Source organism: Oncorhynchus clarkii, unplaced genomic scaffold, assembly GCF_045791955.1.
Source record: "Oncorhynchus clarkii lewisi isolate Uvic-CL-2024 unplaced genomic scaffold, UVic_Ocla_1.0 unplaced_contig_11428_pilon_pilon, whole genome shotgun sequence".
Lineage (NCBI taxonomy): Eukaryota > Metazoa > Chordata > Actinopteri > Salmoniformes > Salmonidae > Oncorhynchus > Oncorhynchus clarkii.
In genome coordinates, this window is record NW_027258799.1 from 1 (window position 1) to 25,609 (window position 25,609).

At 45.3% G+C, this 25,609-nt stretch overlaps 1 protein-coding gene across 1 annotated transcript in view; it reads right to left on the bottom strand.

The window, feature by feature from the left end:
- Positions 1–5,145: 5,145 nt before the first annotated feature.
- The window catches only part of LOC139398588 (N(G),N(G)-dimethylarginine dimethylaminohydrolase 1-like), a gene marked incomplete at its 3' end in the record, with an annotated part of 28,026 nt that continues 7,562 nt past the window's right edge, over positions 5,146–25,609 (bottom strand). The window contains exons 4-5 of the mRNA XM_071144504.1: positions 24,535–24,654; positions 5,146–5,289 (exon numbers count right to left, since the gene is read on the bottom strand). Of these exons, the coding sequence (XP_071000605.1) occupies positions 5,146–5,289; positions 24,535–24,654 (264 nt within the window). The remainder of the gene's footprint in view (positions 5,290–24,534; positions 24,655–25,609) is intronic.

Below are 25,609 nucleotides of genomic sequence, written 5' to 3' on the forward strand. Positions count from 1 at the left end.
TGGGGAGAGAGAGAGGGGGATGGGGAGAGAGAGAGAGAGGGATGGGGAGAGAACGAGAGGGATGGGAGAGAGCGAGAGGGGTGGGGAGAGAGGGATGGGAGAGAGAGAGAGAGAGGGATGGGAGAGAGAGAGAGGGATGAGAGAGAGAGAGAGGGATGGAGAGAGAGGGGGGGGGGGATGGGGAGAGAGAGAGGGATGGGAGAGAGAGAGAGGGATGGAGAGAGAGGGAGAGGGATGGAGAGAGAGGGAGAGGGATGGAGAGAGAGAGAGGGATGGGGGAGAGAGAGAGAGAGAGAGAGAGAGAGAGAGAGGGATGGGGAGAGAGAGGAAGAAAGGAAATTATTATGAAATAATATTGATATACACCTCAGCTCAGCCTCTCCAGGACAAGTACAAATAATGGTCGCTCCTCAGACAATAGTTTGAACAACACTACAGACAATAGTTTGAACAACACTACAGACAATAGTTTGAACAACACTACAGACAATAGTTTGAACAAAACTACAGACAATAGTTTGAACAACACTACAGACAATAGTTTGAAGAACATTACAGACAATAGTTTGAACAACACTACAGACAATAGTTTGAACAACACTACAGACAATAGTTTGAACAACACTACCCACTAGAGAAGGTAGTGTCTTGACTAGGGTAGGGAGTCTTGACTTTAGGTTACAGGCTTTGCTAATTTTATTTGGGAGCACTTACAAGGGATACAAATCTAAGACATTAAGAATGAACATTTAGGTAGAGAAGAGTTCTCAAAAACGGAGTGAGAAATATTACGTAATCTCCAAAAACCCTCATAAAGCAATGTGTCACCCTGTAGAGCCGCTCCAGAAGAAAACCACTGTTTTCCTAAGAGCCTTCCAAAGTCAGAATACTTCTCTCTCTCTCTCAGTTCAATTCAAAGGGGATTTATTGGCATGAAAAACATATGTTAACATTGCCAAAGCAAATGAAAGCAAAACACGAGAACAATCAGACATAAACAGTTAACATTACAAATGAAAGTTTGAAAATATCTCCCCCCTCTCTCTGCCATACTAAAAGCCTGGGCTTGCACTACCATAGGGGCAACAAGCAACCCATCCAACTCTGGCTATCAGATTATCCAGCCATGATGCTAGAGGTCTTACTCTGGCCCTACTATAATCAATATGTAGAATCGGAATAAAGCCCATCAACCATGTGTAACCAATGTGAAACGGCTAGCCAGTTAGCGGTGGTGCGCACTAATAGCGTTTCAATCGGGTGACGTCACTCGCTCTGAGACCTTGAAGTAGTGGTTCCCCTTGCTCTGCAAGGGCCGTGGCCTTTGTGGAGCGATGGGTGACGATGCTTCGTGGGTTCGAGCCCGGGTAGGGGCGAGGGGACGGACTAAAGTTATACTGTTACACATGGGAGGGGAGTCATGAGGTCAGGGGGGACAAGCACTATAGCCAAACTCCTCCACAACATCACTAAATCTGTTCCCATTTCTACGTCTGTCTGTCTGTCTGTCTGTCTGTCTGTCTGTCTGTCTCTTTCTCAAGTGTTTCTGTTTTTATGGCAGCGAGTCTGTGCTTTCCAGCTGCGTTCTTATAACTGTGGTTGACTTCTTTATCTCTGCTCAGCTTATGTGACAGTCACCACCCCAGACCCTAAAGTCACCCCCCCCACCCTCTCCCATGACCTTCTGCCTTTGTTATGTAACATTGCTAAAAATAGCTGGAGGCAGTTTTTGGGGCAAGAATGTTTAGTGTTTATAGAGTTAGAAAGCAGAGCAGCTTTTCAGGCAGAGTGAGTATGTTGAGAAATCTCTCTCTTCGTCCTCTCTCTATCTGAAAAGAGGATCAGGGGACTGCCAACCTCTGTCTGTCTGTCTGTCTCGCTCTCTGTCTGTATGTGTCTGTCTGTCTGTCTGTCTGTCTGTCTGTCTGTCTGTCTGTCTGTCTGTCTGTCTGTCTGTCTGTCTGTCTGTCTGTCTGTCTGTCTGTCTGTCTGACAGAGACATAGACTTAGAGAGACATAGACATAGACTTAGAGAGACAGAGACATAGACTTAGAGAGACAGAGACATAGACTTAGAGAGACTGTCTGTCTGTCTGTCTGTCTGTCTGTCTGTCTGTCTGTCTGTCTGTCTGTCTGTCTGTCTGTCTGACAGAGACATAGACTTAGAGAGACATAGACATAGACTTAGAGAGACAGAGACATAGACTTAGAGAGACAGAGACATAGACTTAGAGAGACTGTCTGTCTGTCTGTCTGTCTGTCTGTCTGTCTGTCTGTCTGTCTGTCTGTCTGTCTGTCTGTCTGTCTGTCTGTCTGTCTGTCTGTCTCTGTCTGTCTGTCTGTCTGTCTGTCTGTCTGTCTGTCTGTCTGTCTGTCTGTCTGTGTCTCTCTCTCTCTCTCTCTCTCTCTCTCTCTCTCTCTCTCTCTCTCTCTCTCTCTCTCTCTCTCTCTCTCTCTCTCTCTCTCTCTCTCTCTCTCTCTCTCTCTCTCTCTCTCTCTCTCTCTCTATTCAAGGGTCTTTATTGGCATGGGAAACATACATTGCCAAAGCAAGTGAAGTAGATAATAAACTAAAGTGAAATAAACAAAAAATGTACAGTAAACACTACACTTACAAAAGTTCCAAAAGAATAAAGACATTTCAAATGTCATATTATGTCTATATACAGAGTTGTAAGGATGTGCAAATATTTAAAGTACAAAAGGGAAAATAAATAAACATAAATATAGGTTGTATTTACAATGGTGTTTGTTCTTCACTGGTTTCCCTTTTCTTGTGGCAACAGGTCACAAATCTTGCTGCTGTGATTGCACACTGGTATTTCACCCAATAGATAAGGGAGTTTATCAAAATTGGATTTGTTTTCTAATTCTATATTGTTATATACAGTTGAAGTCGGAAGTTTACATACACCTTAGCCAAATACATTTAAACTCAGTTTTTCACAATTCCTGAAATATTATCCTAGTAAAAATTCCCTGTCTTAGGTCAGTTAGGATCACCACTTTATTTTAAGAATGTGAAATGTCAGAATAATAGTAGAGATAACGATTTATTTCAGCTTCTATTTCTTTCATCATTGGTTTTCACACACTGTTGCTGGTATTTTGGCCCATTCCTCCATGCAAATCTCCTCTAGAGCAGTGATGTTTTGGGGCTGTTGCTGGGCAACACGGACTTTCAACTCCCTCCAAAGATTTTCTATGGGGTTGAGATCTGGAGACTGGCTAGGCCACTCCAGGACCTTGAAATGCTTCTTACGAAGCCACTCCTTCCTTGCCCGGATGGTGTGTTTGGGATCATTGTCATGCTGAAAGACCCAGCCACGTTTCATCTTCAATGCCCTTGCTGATGGAAGGAGGTTTTCACTCAAAATCTCACGATACATGTCCCCATTCATTCTTTCCTTTACACGGATCAGTCGTCCTGGTCCCTTTGCAGAAAAACAGCCCCAAAGCATGATGTTTCCACCCCCATGCTTTAAAGTAGATATGGTGTTCTTTGGATGCAACTCAGCATTCTTTGTCCTCCAAACACGACGAGTTGAGTTTTTACCAAAAAGTAAAATTTTGGTTTCATCTGACCATATGACATTCTCCCAATCTTCTTCTAAATCATCCAAATGCTCTCTAGCAAACTTCAGACGGGCCTGGACATGTACTGGCTTAAGCAGGGGGACACGTCTGGCACTGCAGGATTTGAGCCCCTGGCGGCGTAGTGTGTTACTGATGGTAGGCTCTGTTACTTTGGTCCCAGCTCTCTGCAGGTCATTCACTAGGTCCCCCCGTGTGGTTCTGGGATTTTTGCTCACCGTTCTTGTGATCATTTTGACCCCACGGGGTGAGATCTTGCGTGGAGCCCCAGATCGAGGGAGATTATCAGTGGTCTTGTATGTCTTCCATTTCCTAATAATTGCTCCCACAATTGATTTCTTCAAACCAAGCTGCTTACCTATTGCAGATTCAGTCTTCCCAGCCTGGTGCAGGTCTACAATTTTGTTTCTGGTGTCCTTTGACAGCTCTTTGGTCTTGGCCATAGTGGAGTTTGGAGTGTGACTGTTTGAGGTTGTGGACAGGTGTCTTTTATACTGATAACAAGTTCAAACAGGTGCCATTAATACAGGTAACGAGTGGAAGACAGAGGAGCCTCTTAAAGAAGAAGTTACAGGTCTGTGAGAGACAGAAATCTTGCTTGTTTGTAGGTGACCAAATACTTATTTTCCACCATAATTTGCAAATAAATTCAATAAAAATCCTACAATGTGATTTTCAGATTTTTTTTTCTCATTTTCTCTGTCATAGTTGAAGTGTACCTATGATGAAAATTACAGGCCTCTCTCATCTTTTTAAGTGGGAGAACTTGCACAATTGGTGGCTGACTAAATACTTTTTTGCCCCACTGTATGTAAACTTCTGACTTCAACTGTAGATGTGATGTTCAATCATGCTGCTTTTGAAATATATAGAGAAAAAGAGAGAGAGTGAGTGTGTGTATTTGTGTGTGTGTGTTTACATGGAACTGTGTCTGACACACAGAGATGTATCCCTATGGTCTGACACCACTGAATATTGGGATTCCAACACCTCTACATGAATGATTCTTCATCACACAGCTGGTGCTCAGAAGCAGAAAGTGTCCCAAGTTTCCATCCAGGACACATATGAATACACACGTCCCCACAGTGGTCTGATACAGGAAAGAGAGGCAGTCACTCTGATTTTATAATGTTTGGCTTGAATTTCCCTTCAGCCAATCCTCAAGGAAAATATAATAGTCAGCCTTTGGACAACGGTTCCAAATCCAAAGAGACATATTTCAATAAACGCTTTGTACTAAAAATAAATGTTAAAGTTTGGGTTTTAACCACAGAGTACATTTGAGGTGTTGGAGCTGTCTGTGCAGATTGCAGGGTGTTGGTGATGTGGTAACCAGGAGCCCAGAGTGAGTTACTGTGTAGTGACACTGAGGAATGTAAATGACATGGCTCATCCCCAACCATGCCTTACCGCTACAGAGACAATAACATTCACTGCTCCCATACGAGCTGATATCCAAGAGTCACAGTGTGTGTGTGTTAGTGTATGCGTGCATGTGAATATGTGTGTATACTTTATGCATGTGTGTGTGTGTGTGTGTTTGCTCACCTTGGCACTCTCTGGGAACTCCTCTGGGGTGCAGTGTAACAGCACATGACCTTTGCCAGGGAGGTTCATGTAGATGGTGTTGGCTGCAATGTCATCAGGCACTGTCAGCTTGTCATAACGATGGTCACTCATCTGCTGCATGATCTATAGACACAAAGGAAGACAGATGGATGGTAAGCTATGAGGGACACAGCACCACGGTCAAAATTCCCTCCTATACTCCCCCTAAAACTCTCTGGGGTTTGTAGATCTGTAAGGTGTAAGGAATATGATGGGAGCTCCACCACTACACTGCTATACCTTTCCAGGCAAACAATGAAGGGTTAGGTCCAAGGAGGAGGGGTAGGGAGTATATTGGTGCCGGGCAAAATAGAACCAGACCCAGCTGTTCCTGTCCGCTCAAGTTCTAAACTCCAAACGTCTATCTGGGCGACTGAGCCTTAACGGAGAACACAGACAGGGGCAGACAGACTCCAAACGTCTATCTGGGCGACTGAGCCTTAACGGAAAACACAGACAGGGGCAGACAGACTCCAAACGTCTATCTGGGCGACTGAGCCTTAACGGAGAACACAGACAGGGGCAGACAGACTCCAAACGTCTATCTGGGCGACTGAGCCTTAACGGAGAACACAGACAGGGGCAGACAGACTCCAAAAGTCTATCTGGGCGACTGAGCCTTAACGGAGAACACAGACAGGGGCAGACAGACTCCAAACGTCTATCTGGGCGACTGAGCCTTAACAGAGAACACAGACAGGCGCAGACAGACTGACTGACATTCTTTCACAGCAGATGTCATGTAATTGATGTAATCAGCCGAGTCGGGGTTGGGGGGGAGAAGGAGCAATGAGGATGTTATGACCTGCATGCAGAGCAGGTGTGTGTGTGTGTCTCCAAAATGTTTACGCCCTGAACATCTGTGGATGCCTTAGAGAAGTAGGAGGAAGGAGAATGAAAGTAAACCAAACAACATTAAAAAGGTATTTTCACAAGTGGAGCATGAGATCTCCCCCAGGATAAGAAAAGTTGATTTAACCAGGGTCAGATCCTCCTCCTGTCATACTCTCCTTTCCACTCAACTGTTTTGTCCATCCTGTCATCTCTTTTCCCTCCTCTCATCCCTCCTCTTCTCCCTCCTCTCATCCTCCCTCTTCTCCCTCTCACCCCTCCTCTTCTCCCTCTCACCCCTCCTCTCATCCCTCCTCTTCTCCCTCCTCTCATCCCTCCTCTCACCCCTCCTCTTCTCCCTCCTCTCATCCCTCCTCTCATCCCTCCTCTCATCCCTTCTGCTCTGCTCTCCTTTTTTATATCATGCAGAGAGAGAAAGGTTGAGCTGGCGTGTGTGTGTGTCTGTGTGTGTGTCTCTGTGTGTGTGTTTGAGGAGAGTTAGGGTTAGAATTGTGTGTCTGTGTGTGTGTTTGTGTGTGTGCGTGTGTCTCTGTGTGTGTGTTTGAGGAGAGTTATGGTTATAGTTGTGTGTCTGTGTGTCTGTGTGTGTGTGAGTGAGGAGAGTTAGGGTTATAATTGTGTGTCTCTGTGTGTGTGTGTTTGAGGAGAGTTATGGTTAGAATTGTGTGTCTGTGTGTGTGTGTCTCTGTGTGTGTGTGAGTGAGGAGAGTTAGGGTTATAATTGTGTGTCTGTGTGTGTGTCTGTGTGTGTGAGTGAGGAGAGTTAGGGTTAGAATTGTGTGTCTGTGTGTTTGTCTGTGTGTGTGAGTGAGGAGAGTTAGGGTTATAATTGTGTGTCTGTGTGTGTGTGTTTGTGTGTGTGAGTGAGGAGAGTTAGGGTTAGAATTGTGTCTGTGTGTGTGTGTGTGTGTGTGTGTGTCTCTGTGTGTGTGAGTGAGGAGAGTTAGGGTTAGATGAGTGTTTGTGGTGTTAATCCATGATACATCTATCAACCCCTCACAGTGCTCCATGTGTCTCTGTGGTTTATAATGTGAACAATGGGCTTTGTGGCTCGACCTGTTCACACATTCCACTCTAGCCTTGGTTTGACTGGTGCATGTGTGTGTGTGTGTGAGTATATGTATGTGTGTTAGAGACAGAGAGTGTGTGTGTGTGTGTGTATCACCCAGATCTGCTAGTCTAGAGCGTGGCCGGCTCTGCCCGGCTGGGCCCGACTGGGGGACAGAGTAACAATTAACACCTCGGGTCATGTCTGGTGTGTTGCGTCATCGCAGTGGTCCTAAATGAAAACATGTAAATGTGCGCGAACGCGAACGCTCTCTTAGCTGTCTGCCTGTAGTGAGAGACTATCACACCATACTGATCAGCCTTCACTAAGTCTGTTTTAAAATAGTCATTTTCTCTCCTCTCAAATCCATACTGGACACCGACCCATTCTGGGTGCCGATATTTTTTATTTATTTCACCTTTATTTAACCAGGTAGGCTAGTTGAGAATAAGTTCTCATTTGCAACTGCAACCTGGCCAAGATAAAGCAAAGCAGTTTGACACATACAACAACACAGAGTTACACATGGAATAAACAAACATACAGTCAATAATACAGTAGAACAAAATCTATGTGCAAATGAGGTAGGATAAGAGGTAAGGCAATAAATAGACCATAGTGGCGAAGTAATTACAATTTAGTAATTAAACACTGGAATGGTAGAATGTGCAGAAGATGAATGTGAAAGTAGAGATACTGGGGTGCAAAGGAGAAAGATAAATAAATAAATACAGTATGGGGATGAGGTAGATTGGATGGGCTATTTACAGATGAGCTATGTACAGGTGCAGTGATCTGTGAGCTTCTCTGACAGCTGGTGCTTAAAGCTAGTGAGGAAGACATGAGTCTCCAGCTTTAATGATTTTTGCAGTTCGTTCCAGTCATTGGCAGCAGAGAACTGGAAGGAGAGGCAGCCAAAGGAAGAATTGGCTTTGGGGGTGACCAGCGAGATATACAGTGGGGCAAAAACGTATTTAGTCAGCCACCAACTGTGCAAGTTCTCCCACTTAAAAAGATGAGAGAGGCCTGTAATTTTCATCATAGGTACACTTCAACTATGACAGACAAAATGAGAAAAAAAATCCAGAAAATCACATTGTAGGATTTTTAATGGATTTATTTGCAAATTATGGTGGAAAATAAGTATTTGGTCAAGAACAAAAGTTTATTTCAATACGAGAATTGAGCCCTGTGGCATCCCAATAGAAACTGCAAGAGGTCCGGACAACAGGCCCTCCGATTTGACACACGGAACTCTATCAAAGAAGTAGTTGGTGAACCAGGCGAGGCAATCATTTGAGAAACCAAGACTGCTGAGTCTGCCGATAAGAATGTGCTGATTGACAGAGTCGAAAGCCTTAGCCAGGTCGATGAATACGGCTGCACAGTAATGTCTCTTATCGATGGCAGTTATGATATTGTTTAGGACCTTGAGCGAGGCTGAGGTGCACCCATGACCAGCTCTGAAACAAGATTGCATAGTGGAGAAGGTATGGTGGGATTTGAAATGGTCAGTAATCTGTTTGTTAACTTGGCTTTCGAAGACCATAGAAAGGCAGGGTAGAATAGCAGTTTGGGTCTAGAATGTCTCTCCCTTTGAAGAGGGGGATGACCACGGCAGCTTTCCAATCTATGGGAATCTCAGATGATACGAAAGAGGTTGAACAGGCTAGTAATAGGGGATGCAACAATTTCAGCAGTTAATTCTAGAAAGAGTGGGTCCAGATTGTATATCCCAGCTGATTTGTAGGGGTCCAGATTTTGTAGTTCTTTCATCAGCTATCTGGATTTGGGTGAAGGAGAAGTGGGGGAGGTTGTGGCAAGTTGCTGTGGGGAGCGCAGGGCTGTTGACCGGGGTAGGGGTAGCCAGGTGGAAAGCATGGCCAAACGTAGAAAAATGCTTATTGAAATGATCAATTATAGTGGATTGATCGGTGGTGACAGTGTTTCCTAGCCTCAGTGCAGTGGGCAGCTGGGAGGAGGTGCTCTTATTCTCCATGGACTTTACAGTGCCCCAGAACTTTTTGGAGTTTGTGCTACAGGATGCACATTTCTGCTTGAAAAAGCTAGCCTTTGCTTTCCCAACTGCCTGTGTATATTTGTTCCTAACTTCCCTGAAAAGTTGCATATCACGCGGGCTATTCGATGTTAATGCAGAACGCCACAGGATGATTTTGTGTTGGTCAAGGGCAGTCAGGTCTGGAGAGAACCAAGGGCTATATCTGTTCCTGGTTCTACATTTCTTGAATGGGGCATGCTTATTTAAGATGGTGAGGGAGGATCTTTTAAAGAATAACCAGGCATCCTCTACTGACGTGATGATCCTTCCAGGATACCCGGGCCAGGTCGATTACAAAGGCCTGCTTGCTGAAGTGTTTTAGGGTGTGTTTCACAGTGATGAGAGGTGGTCGTTTGACCGCAGACCAATTACGGATACAGACAATGAGGCAGTGATCGATGAGATCTTGGTTGAAAACAGCAAAGGTGTATTTGGAGGGCAAGTTGGTTAGGATGATTTCTATGAGGGTGCCCGTGTTTATGGATTTGGGGTTGTACCTGGTGGGTTCATTGATAATTTGTGTGAGATTGAGGGCATCAAGCTTAGATTGTAGGATGGCCGGGGTGTTAAACATGTCACAGTTTAGATAACCTAGCAGCACGAGCACTGAAGATAGATCAAATCAAATGTTATTTGTCACATACACATGGTTAGCAGATGGTAATGCGAGTGTAGCGAAATGCTTGTGCTTCTTGTTCCGACAATGCAGTAATAACCAACGAGTAATCTAACCAAACAATTTCACAACAACTACCTTATACACACAAGTGTAAAGGAATGAAGAATATGTACATAAAAATATATGAATGAGTGAGGGTACAGAACGGCATAGGCAAGACGCAGTAGATGGCATCTCATACAGTATATACATACAGTATGAGATGAGTAATGTAGGGTGTGTAAACATTATATGAAGTGGCATTGTTTAAAGTGGCTAGTGATCCATTTTTCATCCATTTTTACATTATTAAAGTGGCTGGAGTTGAGTCAGTATGTTGGCAGCAGCCACTCAATGTTAGTGGTGGCTGTTTAACAGTCTGATAGAAGCTGATTTTCAGGTCTCTCAGTACCTGCTTTGATGCACCTGTACTGACCTCGCCTTCTGGATGATAGCTGGGTGAACAGGCAGTGGCTCGGGTGATTGTTGTCCTTGATGCTCTTTATGGCCTTCCCGTGACATCGGGTGGTGTAGGTGTCCTGGAGGGCAGGTAGTTTTCCCCCGGTGATGCGTTGTGCAGAACTGGAGAGCCTTACGGTTGTGGGCGGAGCAGTTTCTGTACCAGGTGGTGATACAGCCCGACAGGATGCTCTCGATTGTGCATCTGTAGAAGTTTGTGAGCGCTTTTGGTGACAAGACAAATTTCTTCAGCCTCATGAGGTTGAAGAGGCACTGTTGCACCTTCTTCACAACGCTGTCTGTGTGGGTGGACCAATTCAGTTTGTCCGTGATGTGTATGCCAAGGAACTTAAAACGTACTACCCTCTCCACTACTGTCCCGTCGATGTGGATAGGGGGGTGCTCCCTCTGCTGTTTCCTGTATTCCAGGATCATCTCCTTAGTTTTGTTGACATTGAGTGTGAGGTTTTTTCCTGACACCACACTCCCGAGGGCCCCCACCTCCTCCCTGTAGGCCGCCTCGTCGTTGTTGGTAATCAAGCCTACCACTGTAGTGTCGTCTGCAAACTTGATGATTGAGTTGGAGGTGTGCATGGCCAGCCAGTCGTGGGTGAACAGGGACTACTACAGGAGAGGGGTCAGAACGCACACTTGTAGGGCCCCAGTGTTGAGGATCAGCGGGGTGGAGATGTTGTTACCTAGCCTCACCACCTGGGGGTGGCCCGTCAGGAAGTCCAGTACCCAGTTGCACAGGCCGGGGTCGAGACCCAGGGTCTCGAGCTTGATGACGAGCTTGGAGGGCACTATGGTGTTAAATGTCGAGCTGTAGTCGATGAACAGCATTCTCACATAGGTATTCCTCTTGTCCAGATGGGTTAGGGCAGTGTGCAGTGTGGTTGAGATTGCATCGTCTGTGGACCTATTGGGGCGGTAAGCAAATTGGAGTGGGTCTAGGGTGTCAGGTAGGGTGGAGGTTATATGGTCCTTGACTAGCCTCTCAAAGCACTTCATGATGACGGAAGTGAGTGCTACGTTTAGCTCAGTTACCTTAGCTTTCTTGGGAACAGGAACAATGGTGACCCTCTTGAAGCATGTGGGAACAGCAGACTGGGATAAGGATTGATTGAGTATGTCCGTAAACACACCAGCCGGTCTGCGCATGCTCTGAGGGCGCGGCTGGGGATGCCGTCTGGGCCTGCAGTCTTGCGAGGGTTCACACGTTTAAATGTTTTACTCGCGTCGGCTGTAGTGAAGGAGAGTCCGCAGGTTTTGGTAGCGGGCCGTGTCAGTGGCACTGTAATGTCCTCAAAGCGAGCAAAGAAGTTGTTTAGTCTGCCTGGGAGAAAGACATCCTGGTCCGCGACAGGACTGGTTTTCTTTTTGTAATCCGTGATTGACTGTAGACCCTGCCACATACCTCTTCTGTCTGAGCCGTTGAATTACAACTCTACTTTGTCTTTATACTGATGCTTAGCTTGTTTGATTGCCTTGCGGAGGGAATAGCTACACTGTTTGTATTCGGTCATGTTTCCGGTCACCTTGCCCTGATTAAAAGCAGTGGTTCGCGCTTTCAGTTTCACGCGAATGCTGCCATCAATCCACGGTTTCTGGTTTGGGAATGTTTTAATCGTTGCTATGGGAACGACATCTTCAACGCACGTTCTAATGAACTCGCTCACCGAATCAGCGTATTCGTCAATGTTGTTGTTTGATGCAATACGAAACATATCCCAGTCCACGTGAAGGAAGCAGTCTTGGAGTGTGGGATCAGATTAGTCGGACCAGCGTTGAACAGACCTTAGCGCGGGAGCTTCTTGTTTTAGTTTCTGTCTGTAGGCAGGGATCAACAAAATGGAGTCGTGGTCAGCTTTTCCGAAAGGGGGGCGGGGCAGGGCCTTATATGCGTCGCGGAAGTTAGAATAGCAATGATCCAAGGTTTTTCCAGCCCTGGTTGCTCATTCGATATGCTGATACAATTTAGGGAGTCTTGTTTTCAGATTAGCTCGTTAAAATCCCCAGCTACAATGAATGCAGCCACAGGACATATGGATTCCAGTTTGCAAAGAGTCAAATAAAGTTTGTTCAGAGCCATCAATGTGTCTGCTTGGGGAGAATATATGCGGCTGCGATTATAATCATAGAGAATTCTCTTGGTAGATAATGCGGTCAACATTTGATTGTGAGGAATTCTAAGTCAGGTGAACAGAAGGACTTGGGGGGCAATCAATTCACATATGGTGTCCAGGGCACAGCTGGGGACAGAGGGTGGTCTATAACAAGCGGCAACAGTAAGAGACTTGTTTCTGGAAAGATGCATTCTTAAAAGTAGAAGTTCGAATTGTTTGGGTACAGACCTGGATAGTAAGACAGAACTCAGCAGTAGATTGCAACACCGCCGCCTTTGGCAGTTCTATCTTGTCGGAAAATGTTATAGTTAGGGATGGAAATTTCAGGGTTTTGGTGGACTTCCTAAGCCAGGATTCAGACACGGCTAGGATATCCAGGTTGGCAGAGTGTGCTAAAGCAGTGGATAAAACAAACTTAGGAAGGAGGCTTCTAATGTTAACATGCATGAAAACAAGGCTATTACGGTTACAGAAGTCATCAAAAGAGAGCGCCTGGGGAATACAGTGCCTTGCGAAAGTATTCGGCCCCCTTGAACTTTGCGACCTTTTGCCACATTTCAGGCTTCAAACATAAAGATATAAAACTGTATTTGTTTGTGAAGAATCAACAACAAGTGGGACACAATCATGAAGTGGAACGACATTTATTGGATATTTCAAACTTTTTTAACAAATCAAAAACTGAAAAATTGGGCGTGCAAAATTATTCAGCCCCTTTACTTTCAGTGCAGCAAACTCTCTCCAGAAGTTCAGTGAGGATCTCTGAATGATCCAATGTTGACCTAAATGACTAATGATGATAAATACAATCCACCTGTGTGTAATCAAGTCTCCGTATAAATGCATCTGCACTGTGATAGTCTCAGAGGTCTGTTAAAAGCGCAGAGAGCATCATGAAGAACAAGGAACACACCAGGCAGGTCCGAGATACTGTTGTGAAGAAGTTTAAAGCCGGATTTGGATACAAAAAGATTTCCCAAGCTTTAAACATCCCAAGGAGCACTGTGCAAGCGATAATATTGAAATGGAAGGAGTATCAGACCACTGCAAATCTACCAAGACCTGGCCGTCCCTCTAAACTTTCAGCTCATACAAGGAGAAGACTGATCAGAGATGCAGCCAAGAGGCCCATGATCACTCTGGATGAACTGCAGAGATCTACAGCTGAGGTGGGAGACTCTGTCCATAGGACAACAATCAGTCGTATATTGCACAAATCTGGCCTTTATGGAAGAGTGGCAAGAAGAAAGTCATTTCTTAAAGATATCCATAAAAAGTGTCGTTTAAAGTTTGCCACAAGCCACCTGGGAGACACACCAAACATGTGGAAGAAGGTGCTCTGGTCAGATGAAACCAAAATTGAACTTTTTGGCAACAATGCAAAACGTTATGTTTGGCGTAAAAGCAACACAGCTGAACACACCATCCCCACTGTCAAACATGGTGGTGGCAGCATCATGGTTTGGGCCTGCTTTTCTTCAGCAGGGACAGGGAAGATGGTTAAAATTGATGGGAAGATGGATGGAGCCAAATACAGGACCATTCTGGAAGAAAACCTGATGGAGTCTGCAAAAGACCTGAGACTGGGACGGAGATTTGTCTTCCAACAAGACAATGATCCAAAACATAAAGCAAAATCTACAATGGAATGGTTCAAAAATAAACATATCCAGGTGTTAGAATGGCCAAGTCAAAGTCCAGACCTGAATCCAATCGAGAATCTGTGGAAAGAACTGAAAACTGCTGTTCACAAATGCTCTCCATCCAACCTCATTGAGCTCGAGCTGTTTTGCAAGGAGGAATGGGAAAAAATGCCAGTCTCTCGATGTGCAAAACTGATAGAGACATACCCCAAGCGACTTACAGCTGTAATCGCAGCAAAAGGTGGCGCTACAAAGTATTAACTTAAGGGGGCTGAATAATTTTGCACGCCCAATTTTTCCGTTTTTGATTTGTTAAAAAAGTTTGAAATATCCAATAAATGTCGTTCCACTTCATGATTGTGTCCCACTTGTTGTTGATTCTTCACAAAAAAATACAGTTTTATATCTTTATGTTTGAAGCCTGAAATGTGGCAAAAGGTCGCAAAGTTCAAGGGGGCCGAATACTTTCGCAAGGCACTGTAGGAGTGGAGCTGGGGGCTGCAGGGCCAGGATTAACCTCTACATCACCAGAGGAACAGAGGAGGAGTAGGATGAGGGTACGGCTAAAGGCTATCAGGACTGGTCGTTTAGTGCGTTCAGAGCAGAGAGGAAAAGGAGCAGGTTTCTGGGCGTGAGAGAATAGATTCAAGGCATAATGTACAGACAAAAGTATGGTAGGATGTGAGTACATTGGAGGTAAACCTAGGCATTGAGTAATGATGAGAGAGATATTGTCTCCAGAGACATTTAAACCAGGTGATGTCACCGCATATGTGGGAGGTGGAACTAAATGGTAGGTTAAGGCATATTGAGTAGGGCTAGAGGCTCTACAGTGAAATAAGACAGTATTCACTAACCAGGACAGTAATGGACAAGGCATATTGATATTAGGGAGAGGCATGCATAGCCGGGTGATCAATAGGGGTCCAGCGAGTGGTTGGGCTGGCTGGAGACACGGCGATTCAGACAGCTAGCCTTGTATATATGCCTTGTCCATCCCTTACTTCAAAGGCAATTATAGTCAATGAACTAATCACTCATCATCATATTGATGTGATTGGCCTGACTGAAACATGGCTTAAGCCTGATGAATTTACTGTGTTAACTTCTTGGATATAGGGGGCGCTATTTTAATTATTGGATGAAAAACGTTCCCGTTTTAAACAAGATGTTTTGTCACGAAAAGATGCTCGACTATGCATATAATTGACAGCTTTGGAAAGAAAACACTCTGACGTTTCCAAAACTGCAAAGATATTGTCTGTGAGTGCCACAGAACTGATGTTACAGGCGAAACCCAGATAAAGATCCAATCAGGAAGTGGCACATTTTTTTAAACAGCCTCATGCCAATGACTCCTTATATGGCTGTGAAGAAGCTAGGAGTCAGGTTACGTTTTCCACGTTTTCCCCAGGGTGTCTGCAGCATTGTGATGTCTTTTTAGGCATTTCCATTGGAGAATGGCTGTAAGGGACCATATATAGCATGTGGTCACATGGTGTCTCCCGGAGAAAACATTTTTCCAATAGTTTCTTATGAGAAACCAACTGCCTCCACGGATATATTATTGAATACATATGTTAAAAACACGTTGAGGATGGATCCTAAACAACGTTTGCCGTGTTTCTGTCGATATTATGGAGCAAATTTTGAAAAAAGTTTGGCGTTATAGTTTAAGTATTTTCGGTCGTTTTCTCAGCCAAGCAGGATGAACAAACGTGTCGTTTTTTGCCTCCAAAAATATTATTAAAAGGAACATTTGCTATCTAACTGGGAGTCTCCTGAGTGAAAGCATCTGAAGTTCTTCAAAGGTAAATGATTTAATTTGGTTGCTTTTCTTATTTTTGTGAAAATGTTGCCTGCTGCCAGCACAGCCTAGCATAGCATTATGCCATGCTAAACTTACACAAATGCTTGTCTAGCGTTGGCTGTAACGCATATTTTGAAAATCTGAGATGACAGTGTTGTTAACAAAAGGCTAAGCTTGTGTTTCAATATATTTATTTCATTTCATTTGCGATTTTCATGAATAGGAAACGTTGCGTTATGGTAATGAGCTTAAGGCTATGATTACGCTCCCGGATACGGGATTGCTCGACGCTAGAGGTTAAATGAGGCCTCACCTCCTGGCTACACTAGTGACCATATCCCCCGTGCATCCCGCAAAGGCGGAGGTGTTGCTAACATTTACGATAGCAAATTTCAGTTTACAAAACAAAAAAATACGTATTAGTCTTTTGAGCTTCTAGTCATGAAATCTATGCAGCCTACTCAATCACTTTTTATAGCTACTGTTTACAGGCCTCCTGGGCCATATACAGTGTTCCTCATTGAGTTCCCTGAATTCCTATCGGACCTTGTATTCATAGCAGATAATATTCTAATCTTTGGTGACTTTAATATTCACATGGAAAAGTCCACAGACCCACTCCAAAAATATTTCGGAGCCATCATCGACTCAGTGGGTTTTGTCCAACATGTCTCTGGACCTACTCACTGTCACAGTCATACTCTGGACCTAGTTTTGTACCATGGAATAAATGTTGTGGATCTTAATGTTTTTCCTCATAATCCTGGACTATCAGACCACCATTTTATTAAGTTTGCAATTGCAACAAATAATCTGCTCAGACCCCAACCAAGGAACATCAAAAGTCGTGCTATAAATTCACAGACAACACAAAGATTCCTTGATGTCCTTCCAGACTCCCTCTGTCTACCCAAGGACGCCAGAGGACAAAAATCAGTTAACCACCTAACTGAGGAACTCAATTTAACCTTGCGCAATACCCTAGATGCCGTTGCACCCCTAAAAACATTTGTCATAAGAAACTAGCTCCCTGGTATACAGAAAATACCCGAGCCCTGAAGCAAGCTTCCAGAAAATTGGAACGGAAATGGCGCCACACCAAACTGGAAGTCTTCCGACTAGCTTGGAAAGACAGTACAGTGCAGTATCAAAGAGCCTTACTGCTGCTCGAACATCCTATTTTTCCAACTTAATTGAGGAAAATAAGAACAATCCGAAATTCCTTTTTGATACTGTCGCAACGCCAACTAAAAAGCAGCATTCCCCAAGAGAGGATGGCTTTCACTTCGGCAGTAATAAATTCATGAACTTCTTTGAGGAAAAGATCATGATTATTAGAAAGCAAATTACGGACTCCTCTTTAAATCTGCGTATTTCTTCAAAGCTCAGTTGTCCTGAGTCTGCACAACTCTGCTAGGACCTAGGATCAAGAGATACACTCAAGTGTTTTAGTACTATATCTCTTGACACAATGATGAAAATAATCATGGCCTCTAAACCTTCAAGCTGCATACTGGACCCTATTCCAACTAAACTACTGAAAGAGCTGCTTCCTGTGCTTGGCCTTCCTATGTTGAACATAATAGATGGCTCTCTATCCACCGGATGGGTACCAAACTCACTAAAAGTGGCAGTAATAAAGCCTCTCTGGAAAAAGCCAAACCTTGATCCAGAAAATATAAAAAACTAATCGGCCTATATCAAATCTTCCATTCCTCTCAAAATTATTAGAAAAGGCTGTTGCACAGCAACTCACTGCCTTCCTGTAGACACACAATGTATTCAAAATGCTTCAGTCTGGTTTTAGACCCCATCATAGCACTGAGACTGCACTTGTGAAGGTGGTAAATGACATCAGACCGAGGCTCTGCATCTATCCTCGTGCTCCTAGACCTTAGTGCTGCTTTTGATACCATCGATCACCACGTTATTTTGGAGAGATTGGAAACCCAAATTGGTCTACACGAACAAGTTCTGGTTTAGATCTTATCTGTCGGAAAGATATCAGTTTGTCTCTGTGAATGGTTTGTCCTCTGACAAATCAACTGTAAATTTTGGTGTTCCTCAAGGTTCCGTTTTAGGACCACTATATATTTTACCTCTTGGGGATGTCATTCGAAAACATAATGTTAACTTTCACTGCTATGCGGATGACACACAGCTGTACATTTCAATGAAACATGGTGAAGCCCCAAAATTGCCCTCGCTAGAAGCATGTGTTTCAGACATAAGGAGGTGGATGGCTGCAAACTTTCTACTTTTAAACTTGGACAAAACAGAGATGCTTGTTCTAGGTCCCAAGAAACAAAGAGATCTTCTGTTGAATCTGACAATTAATCTTAATGGTTGTACAGTCGTCTCAAATAAAACTGTGAAGGACCTCGGCGTTACTCTGGACCCTGATGTCCCTTTTGACGAACATATCAAGACTGTTTCAAGGACAGCTTTTTTCCATCTACGTAAATGTATCCATGCTTTTGTCACTTCTAGGTTAGACTACTGCAATGCTCTACTTTCCGGCTACCCGGATAAAGCACTAAATAAACTTCAGTTAGTGCTAAATACAGCTGCTAGAATCCTGACTAGAACCCCAAAATGTGATCATATTACTCCAGTGCTAGCCTCCCTACACTGGCTTCCTGTCAAGGCAAGGGCTGATTTCAAGGTTTTACTGCTAACCTACAAAGCATTACATGGGCTTGCTCTTACCTGATTTGGTCCTGCCGTACATACCTACACGTACGCTACGGTCACAAGACACAGACCTCCTAATTGTCCCTAGAATTTCTAAGCAAACAGCTGGAGGCAGGGCTTTCTTCTATAGAGCTCCATTTGTATGGAATGGTCTGCCTACCCATGTGAGAGATGCAAACTTGGTCTCAACCTTTAAGTCTTTACTGAAGACTCATCTCTTCAGTGGGTCCTATGATTGAGTGTAGTCTGGCCCAGGAGTGTGAAGGTGAACGGAAAGGCTCTGGAGCAACGAACAGCCCTTGCTGTCTCTGCCTGGCCGGTTCCCCTCTTTCCAATGGGATTCTCTGCCTCTAACCCTATTACAGGGGCTAGCTAGAGTCACTAGCTTACTAGGGCTCTTTCATACCGTCCCTAGGAGGGGTGCGTCACTTGAGTGGGTTGAGTCACTGATGTGATCTTCCTGTCTGAGTTCGCGCCCCCCCCTTGGGTTGTGCCGTGGCGGAGATCTTTGTGGGCTATACTCGGCCTTGTCTCAGGATGGTAAGTTGGTGGTTGAAGGTATCCCTCTAGTGGTGTGGGGGCTGTGCTTTGGCAAAGTGGGTGGGGTTATATCCTTCCTGTTTGGCCCTGTCCAGGGGTGTCCTCAGATGGGGCAACAGTGTCTCCTGACCCCTCCTGTCTCAGCCTCCAGTATTTATGCTGCAGTAGTTTGTGTCGGGTGGCTCGGGTCAGTTTGTTATATCTGGAGTACTTCTCCTGTCCTATCCGGTGTCCTGTGTGAATTTAAGTATGCTCTCTCTAATTATCTCTTTCTTTCTCTCTCTCGGAGGACCTGAGCCCTAGGACCATGCCTCAGGACTACCTGACATGATGACTCCTTGCTGTCCCCAGTCCACCTGGCCGTGCTGCTGCTCCAGTTTCAACTGTTCTGCCTGTGATTATTATTATTTGACCATGCTGGTCTTTTATGAACATTTGAACATCTTGGCCATGTTCTGTTATAATCTCCACCCGGCACAGCCAGAAGAGGACTGTCCAACCCACATAGCCTGGTTCCTCTCTAGGTTTCTTCCTAGGTTTTGGCCTTTCTAGGGAGTTTTTCCTAGCCACCGTGCTTCTACACCTGCATTGCTTGCTGTTTGGGGTTTTAGGCTGGGTTTCTGTACAGCACTTTGAGATATCAGCTGATGTACGAAGGGCAATATAAATACATTTGATTTGACCTAGCAGACCGGGGCTAGCAAGCTAGCAGACTAGGGCTAGCAAGCTAGCAGAAGGGTCTTATAGGGACATATCGTTGGAGGAAAGCTTGTATCAATTGACATTGATAGACCAGTCGTGATGGATTAGTAGGGTTCCCGAGTAGTAGAGGGGTCCAAGTCCATTTTGCAAGGCATTCAGGGGACGGCGCGATATCGAGGCCAGTTGAATACCCCCCTCGAGCAGATTACGTCGTAGTCCAGTCATGAAGGATCGGCTGGGTTCCGTGCCCCGTACCGGCAGTAGAAGGGGTCCGGGTATTGTAGCCCAGGAGTGGTGGGCCTCTCTAGCTAGCCGGGAGAAAGGGCCTAGCATGGGATAGCTCCAGGCTAATTGGTGCTTGCTCTGGGACCGACGTTAGCCAGTACTCGGATAGCAGCTAGCTAGCTGCAATGATCCAGATGAAAATTTCCAGAGCTTGCGGTAGGAATCCGGGGATATGGTGAGAAAACAGGTCCGGTATGCTCTGGTATGAGTCGCGTTGTACAAACTGGCGAGAGATTTCCGAGGTAAAGGTTAGCTGATGACCGCTAGCAGTGGTTTGCTGACTACTAGCTAGTAGCTAGTGAGCTGGCTAGCATCTGTTGGGGGATTCCGGATTTGAGGTGAATAATACTTTAGAAAAAAACAGATCCGCACCACATTGGGTGAGGCGGGTTGCAGGAGAGTGTTTTGAAGTTGAGTTTTCGAAAAATTATAAAAAATATCTGCGAAGAAAAAGATATACACAGGCGACACGACAAGACGAGGACAAAATACATCTGACTGCTACGCCATCTTAGAACAATCCAGCCAGCAGATATGACAATGGTGTCCAGCCTAGGAGACATACAAGAAAAGCAGTCTGTAGGAAATGCAAGACTAACAGGACAATGAGGATGGAACTGATGATGAACAATGCCTGAATGATGTTAGACCAGCTGAATGATGTTAGACCAGCTGAATGATGTTAGACCAGTACTGCTTATCCCACACCTCCTGGGCACAATTAACCCTTTACTTAACTCGGCCCACAGAGATATTGTCGCTACTGTCAAGCTTACAAACCCCCTGCAGATGAAAGTTGTGCTATCTGATGTAAGACAATGGGGCATAACAAAAACTACTGACACTACTTATTGAATTAGTGCATGTCTTTCTTCTAGTCACTAGTGCACAGTGTATTTTCAGCAACACATTTAGAATATGTGGAATGTTCACAGTTCACACACAATAATCTTCCCCGACCCGTGTAAACAATGGTTGTTTTCAAAAAAATACAAAAACAGTTCCTATCCAAAAGTCTTCCAAATCCTAACAGTCCAGGGATCAGGAGAATGGTTATTACACTCTAATAGTTTCCTGTTGATGTCATTATTTTTGATTGGTCCTTGACACACATTTCTTCCCAGAGAACAGACTGTTATTGGCTAATATTCCATGTGTATTCCTGTCCGCTTAGGGCGGTGTCTAATCAGGAAGCTGAATGCGGGGGCCCAAGTGGTTTGTGGTGGTGTGTTCAGGGGGTCTGCTGCTCCTCATGATCTGATTAGGCCAGAGGCTGGACCAGAGGTTGGGTATATTGGGCCTAGGGCTGGAGTATTGGGCCTGAGGTCTAGGTCTGAGACTGGGGTATGGGGCTGGGGTATGGAGAATGAGGTCTAGGTCTGGGGTATAGGGCCTGAGGTCTAGGTCTGGGGTATAGGACCTGAGGCATAGGTCTGGGGTATAGGGCCTGAGGTCTAGGTCTGGGGTATAGGGCCTGAGGTCTAGGTCTGGGGTATTGGGCCTGAGGTCTAGGTCTGGGGTATTGGGCCTGAGGTCTAGGTCTGGGGTATTGGGCCTGAGGTCTAGGTCTGGGGTATTGGGCCTGAGGTCTAGGGTATTGGGCCTGAGGTCTAGGTCTGGAGTATTGGGCCTGAGGTCTAGGTCTGGAGTATTGGGCCTGAAGTCTAGGTCTGGGGTATTGGGCCTGAGGTCTATGTCTGAGGTATTGGGCCTGAGGTCTAGGGTATTGGGCCTGAGATCTAGGGTATTGGGCCTGAGGTCTAGGGTATTGGGCCTGAGGTCTAGGTCTGGAGTATTGGGCCTGAGGTCTAGGTCTGGAGTATTGGGCCTGAAGTCTAGGTCTGGGGTATTGGGCCTGAGGTCTAGGTCTGAGGTATTGGGCCTGAGGTCTAGGGTATTGGGCCTGAGGTCTAGGGTATTGGGCCTGAGGTCTAGGGTATTGGGCCTGAGGTCTAGGTCTGGAGTATTGGGCCTGAGGTCTAGGTCTGGAGTATTGGGCCTGAAGTCTAGGTCTGGGGTATTGGGCCTGAGGTCTAGGTCTGAGGTATTGGGCCTGAGGTCTAGGGTATTGGGCCTGAGGTCTAGGGTATTGGGCCTGAGGTCTGGGGTATTGGGCCTGAGGTCTAGGTCTGGGGTATTGGGCCTGAGGTCTAGGTTTGGGGTATAGGGCTTGGTCCAAGCCTAGGGGGGTCAGTCAGTCAGGGAGTCCTAGAAGCGTGAAATACAATGCCCGCTGGAAAGGCAAAATGTGGAGAGGGAGAAGGAGCATTTCAGGAAGAGAGGGAGTATTTGTGGGAGATGACTTCACGGCTGAGGCTTGGCAGTGATAGCAGTGGAGAGCCACGATTGTTATGAGTGCGTTCAGTTGATGGAATTCATCCGGTCCACGTCCTCGGTCCTCAGCTTGGGAGGGCTAAACATAGTATGACTGCAGACTATGCAAGGCACACACACATGCACGCAAGGACACGCACACACAGACACTCGCACGCAAACACGCACACTGGCTGCCACATTCGGGTGCCATCATCCATACTGTATCCAAACCATGACTCAGTATCAGACCAGACATGGTGACATGACAATAGAGTCACAGCCTGCTCTAATAACAAATTCCCAGTTTGGTCTGTTGACAACACAATATACTAACCTTATCCCTGCTCATCTCATCACCACTACTTCAATATCAAGATTAGGGGTGCGTTCACAAAAGCTCACCCCAAGGGAAGCCAGCAGGCATGTAATATAATTAGATTAGAGCTACATTCACAACAACAACCCCGTTAAGTTCATTAGAGCTACTTTCACAACAATAGCAAACCATTTGCATTCGTTACAATAGCATTCACAACCACCCCTTTATGTTCATTACACCTACATTCACTAGTCACTTTCACCCTGAGCAGAACATTACCTAATTGAAAATCTGATCTCAGACATTCATTAAAATATTTTATAACCAGAGCTAATTGCATGTTGGAGAGGGGGTGATGTAATGTGTAATTACAACACTGTGAGACACTGTCATTAACTCATGCTAATGACCCTTCTCTCTCTCTTTCTCTTCAGTAGCTAATTAACAGGGCTTGATAATAGTATGGAATCTTAATGGGGCTCCAGTCTGTATCAAATAAAAGTGTGATGTATTAGTTAGCTGTCATCATGACCTAATAATTAATCAGCAGTGTATTTAACTAGTATGTGGATATGCTTGCCTTAGTGTGTTAAATGAGGATAACATTGGGGGACAAATAAGGGACTAAACCTATGCAGTCTTTACACATCTCACTGATAAGAATACTTGTGGACTACAGGAAGAGGAGCTGATGCAATTGTAGCAGCTAATGGGGATCCACATAAAGAGATGTGTCTGTCTGTCTGTCTGTCTGTATCTGTCTGTATCTGTCTGTGGTTGACGTGTGTAGATGGTTTACTGACAGTGTTACATCCTCTGCAGCCCTGGGCCAGTAGGGGGCGACGTCTCCCTGAGTAGGCAGATGAGGAGGAACCCTGTGACTGAGAACTCCTGGTTGTCAACTCTCCGATGCGTGTGTCTCGGGTGCGTTTGTGGTCTTGTCTGTAAAGGTTTCAAAACCTGCCACATTCTGTTGCGTGTCTGTACTGTGTGTTGACACTGAGTTGCATGCCAGCCGCGGGTACACCACTACTGTCTGTAGTTAGATGTGGTGTGTGCCAGTCTTCTGCCATGGTGATGGGGAATTCCGTGTGTCTGTCCATCAGAAAATAACAGGCAGAGATTTATTTCAACAGCCTCCATGAATGGCATTAAGTACCAACATGTCACTGTCAGTGTGTTTGTGTTTGTTCCCCGTCCATTACGAAGAAGATCTGTATTCCCGATAGGGAGTGTGTGCTTGTGTTTTGTTTTAACTACCAGAAAGCCTCACAAGGATAGTAAAACAAGGAAAATTGGATAAATGGGGGATATTTCGCCGGGTCCCCACAAGAAAAAAGTAGATTGAGGTTAAATATTGTATAGCAGGGATTACACAGTAGATTACCTACGAACATACATTTATCAGAGGGAGATCACATTGATATCATGTGGTTTCTGCAAGCTTGTAGAAGTTTCAGTCAGAGGCAGGCATCAAACCACAGAGAGAGGGAGGGTGATCTGGACGTGTGTGTGAGGTGGTGGTGATGGTACTGAGTCAACATGTGCGATGTCCTGTCTTCCCTGTCAACGGTACTGTTGCTTTACGCTGAAGAATCCATCTTCTCAATGCAGTGTGCTTACCTCACTTGTTTGTATTACCTCACTTGTTTGTATTGTTTGTATTAAAAATACACGAGGATGGGATGGGAGAGTATATTTCAAATATGTTTTCTGCAAACACTATTAAACTAAATGTAATTAATAAGAGATGGTGCAAAGGAAAGTAAGAACATAGTTCTATCTTGCATGACCCATACGCTCATTGGTGACTCATACCTTCAGGGCTTTCTGGGCTGGTTCGCTGGAGCCAATCACGATGAGGCCTGGTCCTCCCATGCTGCAGAAGCTCTTCAGGTGTAGACCATCAGTGACAGGGACGGTGGACACAGCGTAGTCCTGCAAATACACAACAACCCTACTGCATTACAGGGGCCGTGGACATAGTCCTGCAAATACACGACAACCCTACTGCATTACACACACGGATAATTGGACTAAACAGGCCCCACTGGGAAAGGTAACCAAACCGGCATTGGTTGAGAGTTTGACGGATGAGTTCACCAAATCCCTAGGCCACTGATTAGCTGAGAGTCTGAGAGGTGAGGTCACCGGAACCCCAGGACACAGGCCCCTCCCCTCAGTCTGTAATTACAGCGGTGGTTTTAGGACAGAGAGAGAGAGAACAGTCCATGACTTGGGTGACTGGAGTCTTTGACAATTTTTTGGGCCTTCCTCTGACACCGCCTAGTATATAGGTCCTGGATGTCAGGAAGCTTGGCCCCAGTGATGTACTGGGTCATCCGCACTACCGTCTGTAGCGCCTTACAGTCTGATGCAGAGCAGTTGCCATACCAGGCGGTGATGCTCTCGATGGTGCAGCTGTAGAGCTTTTTGGGGACCCATGCAAAATCTTTTCAGTCTCCTGAGGGGGAAAAGGTGTTGTCGTGACCTCTTCACAACTGTCTTGGTGTGTTTGGACCATGATAGTTCTTTAGCTCACTGTACATGTTGCCTGTAATCCATGGCTTTTGGTTGCGATATGACGTACAATCACTGTGGGGACGACGTCGTCGATGCACATATTGATTAAGCTGGTGACTGAGGTGGTATACTCCTCAATGCCATTGAATGAATCCCGGGAACATTTTCCAGTCTGTGCTAGCAAAACAGTCCTGAAGCGTAGCATCCGTGTCATCTGAACACTTCCATATTGAGCGAGTCACTGGTACTTCCTGCTTTAGTTTTTACTTGTAAGCAGGAATCAGGAGGATATAATTATGGTCAGATTTGCCAAATGGAGGGAGAGTGACAGCTTTGTATGCGTCTCTGTTTGTGGAGTAAACGGCGTGAC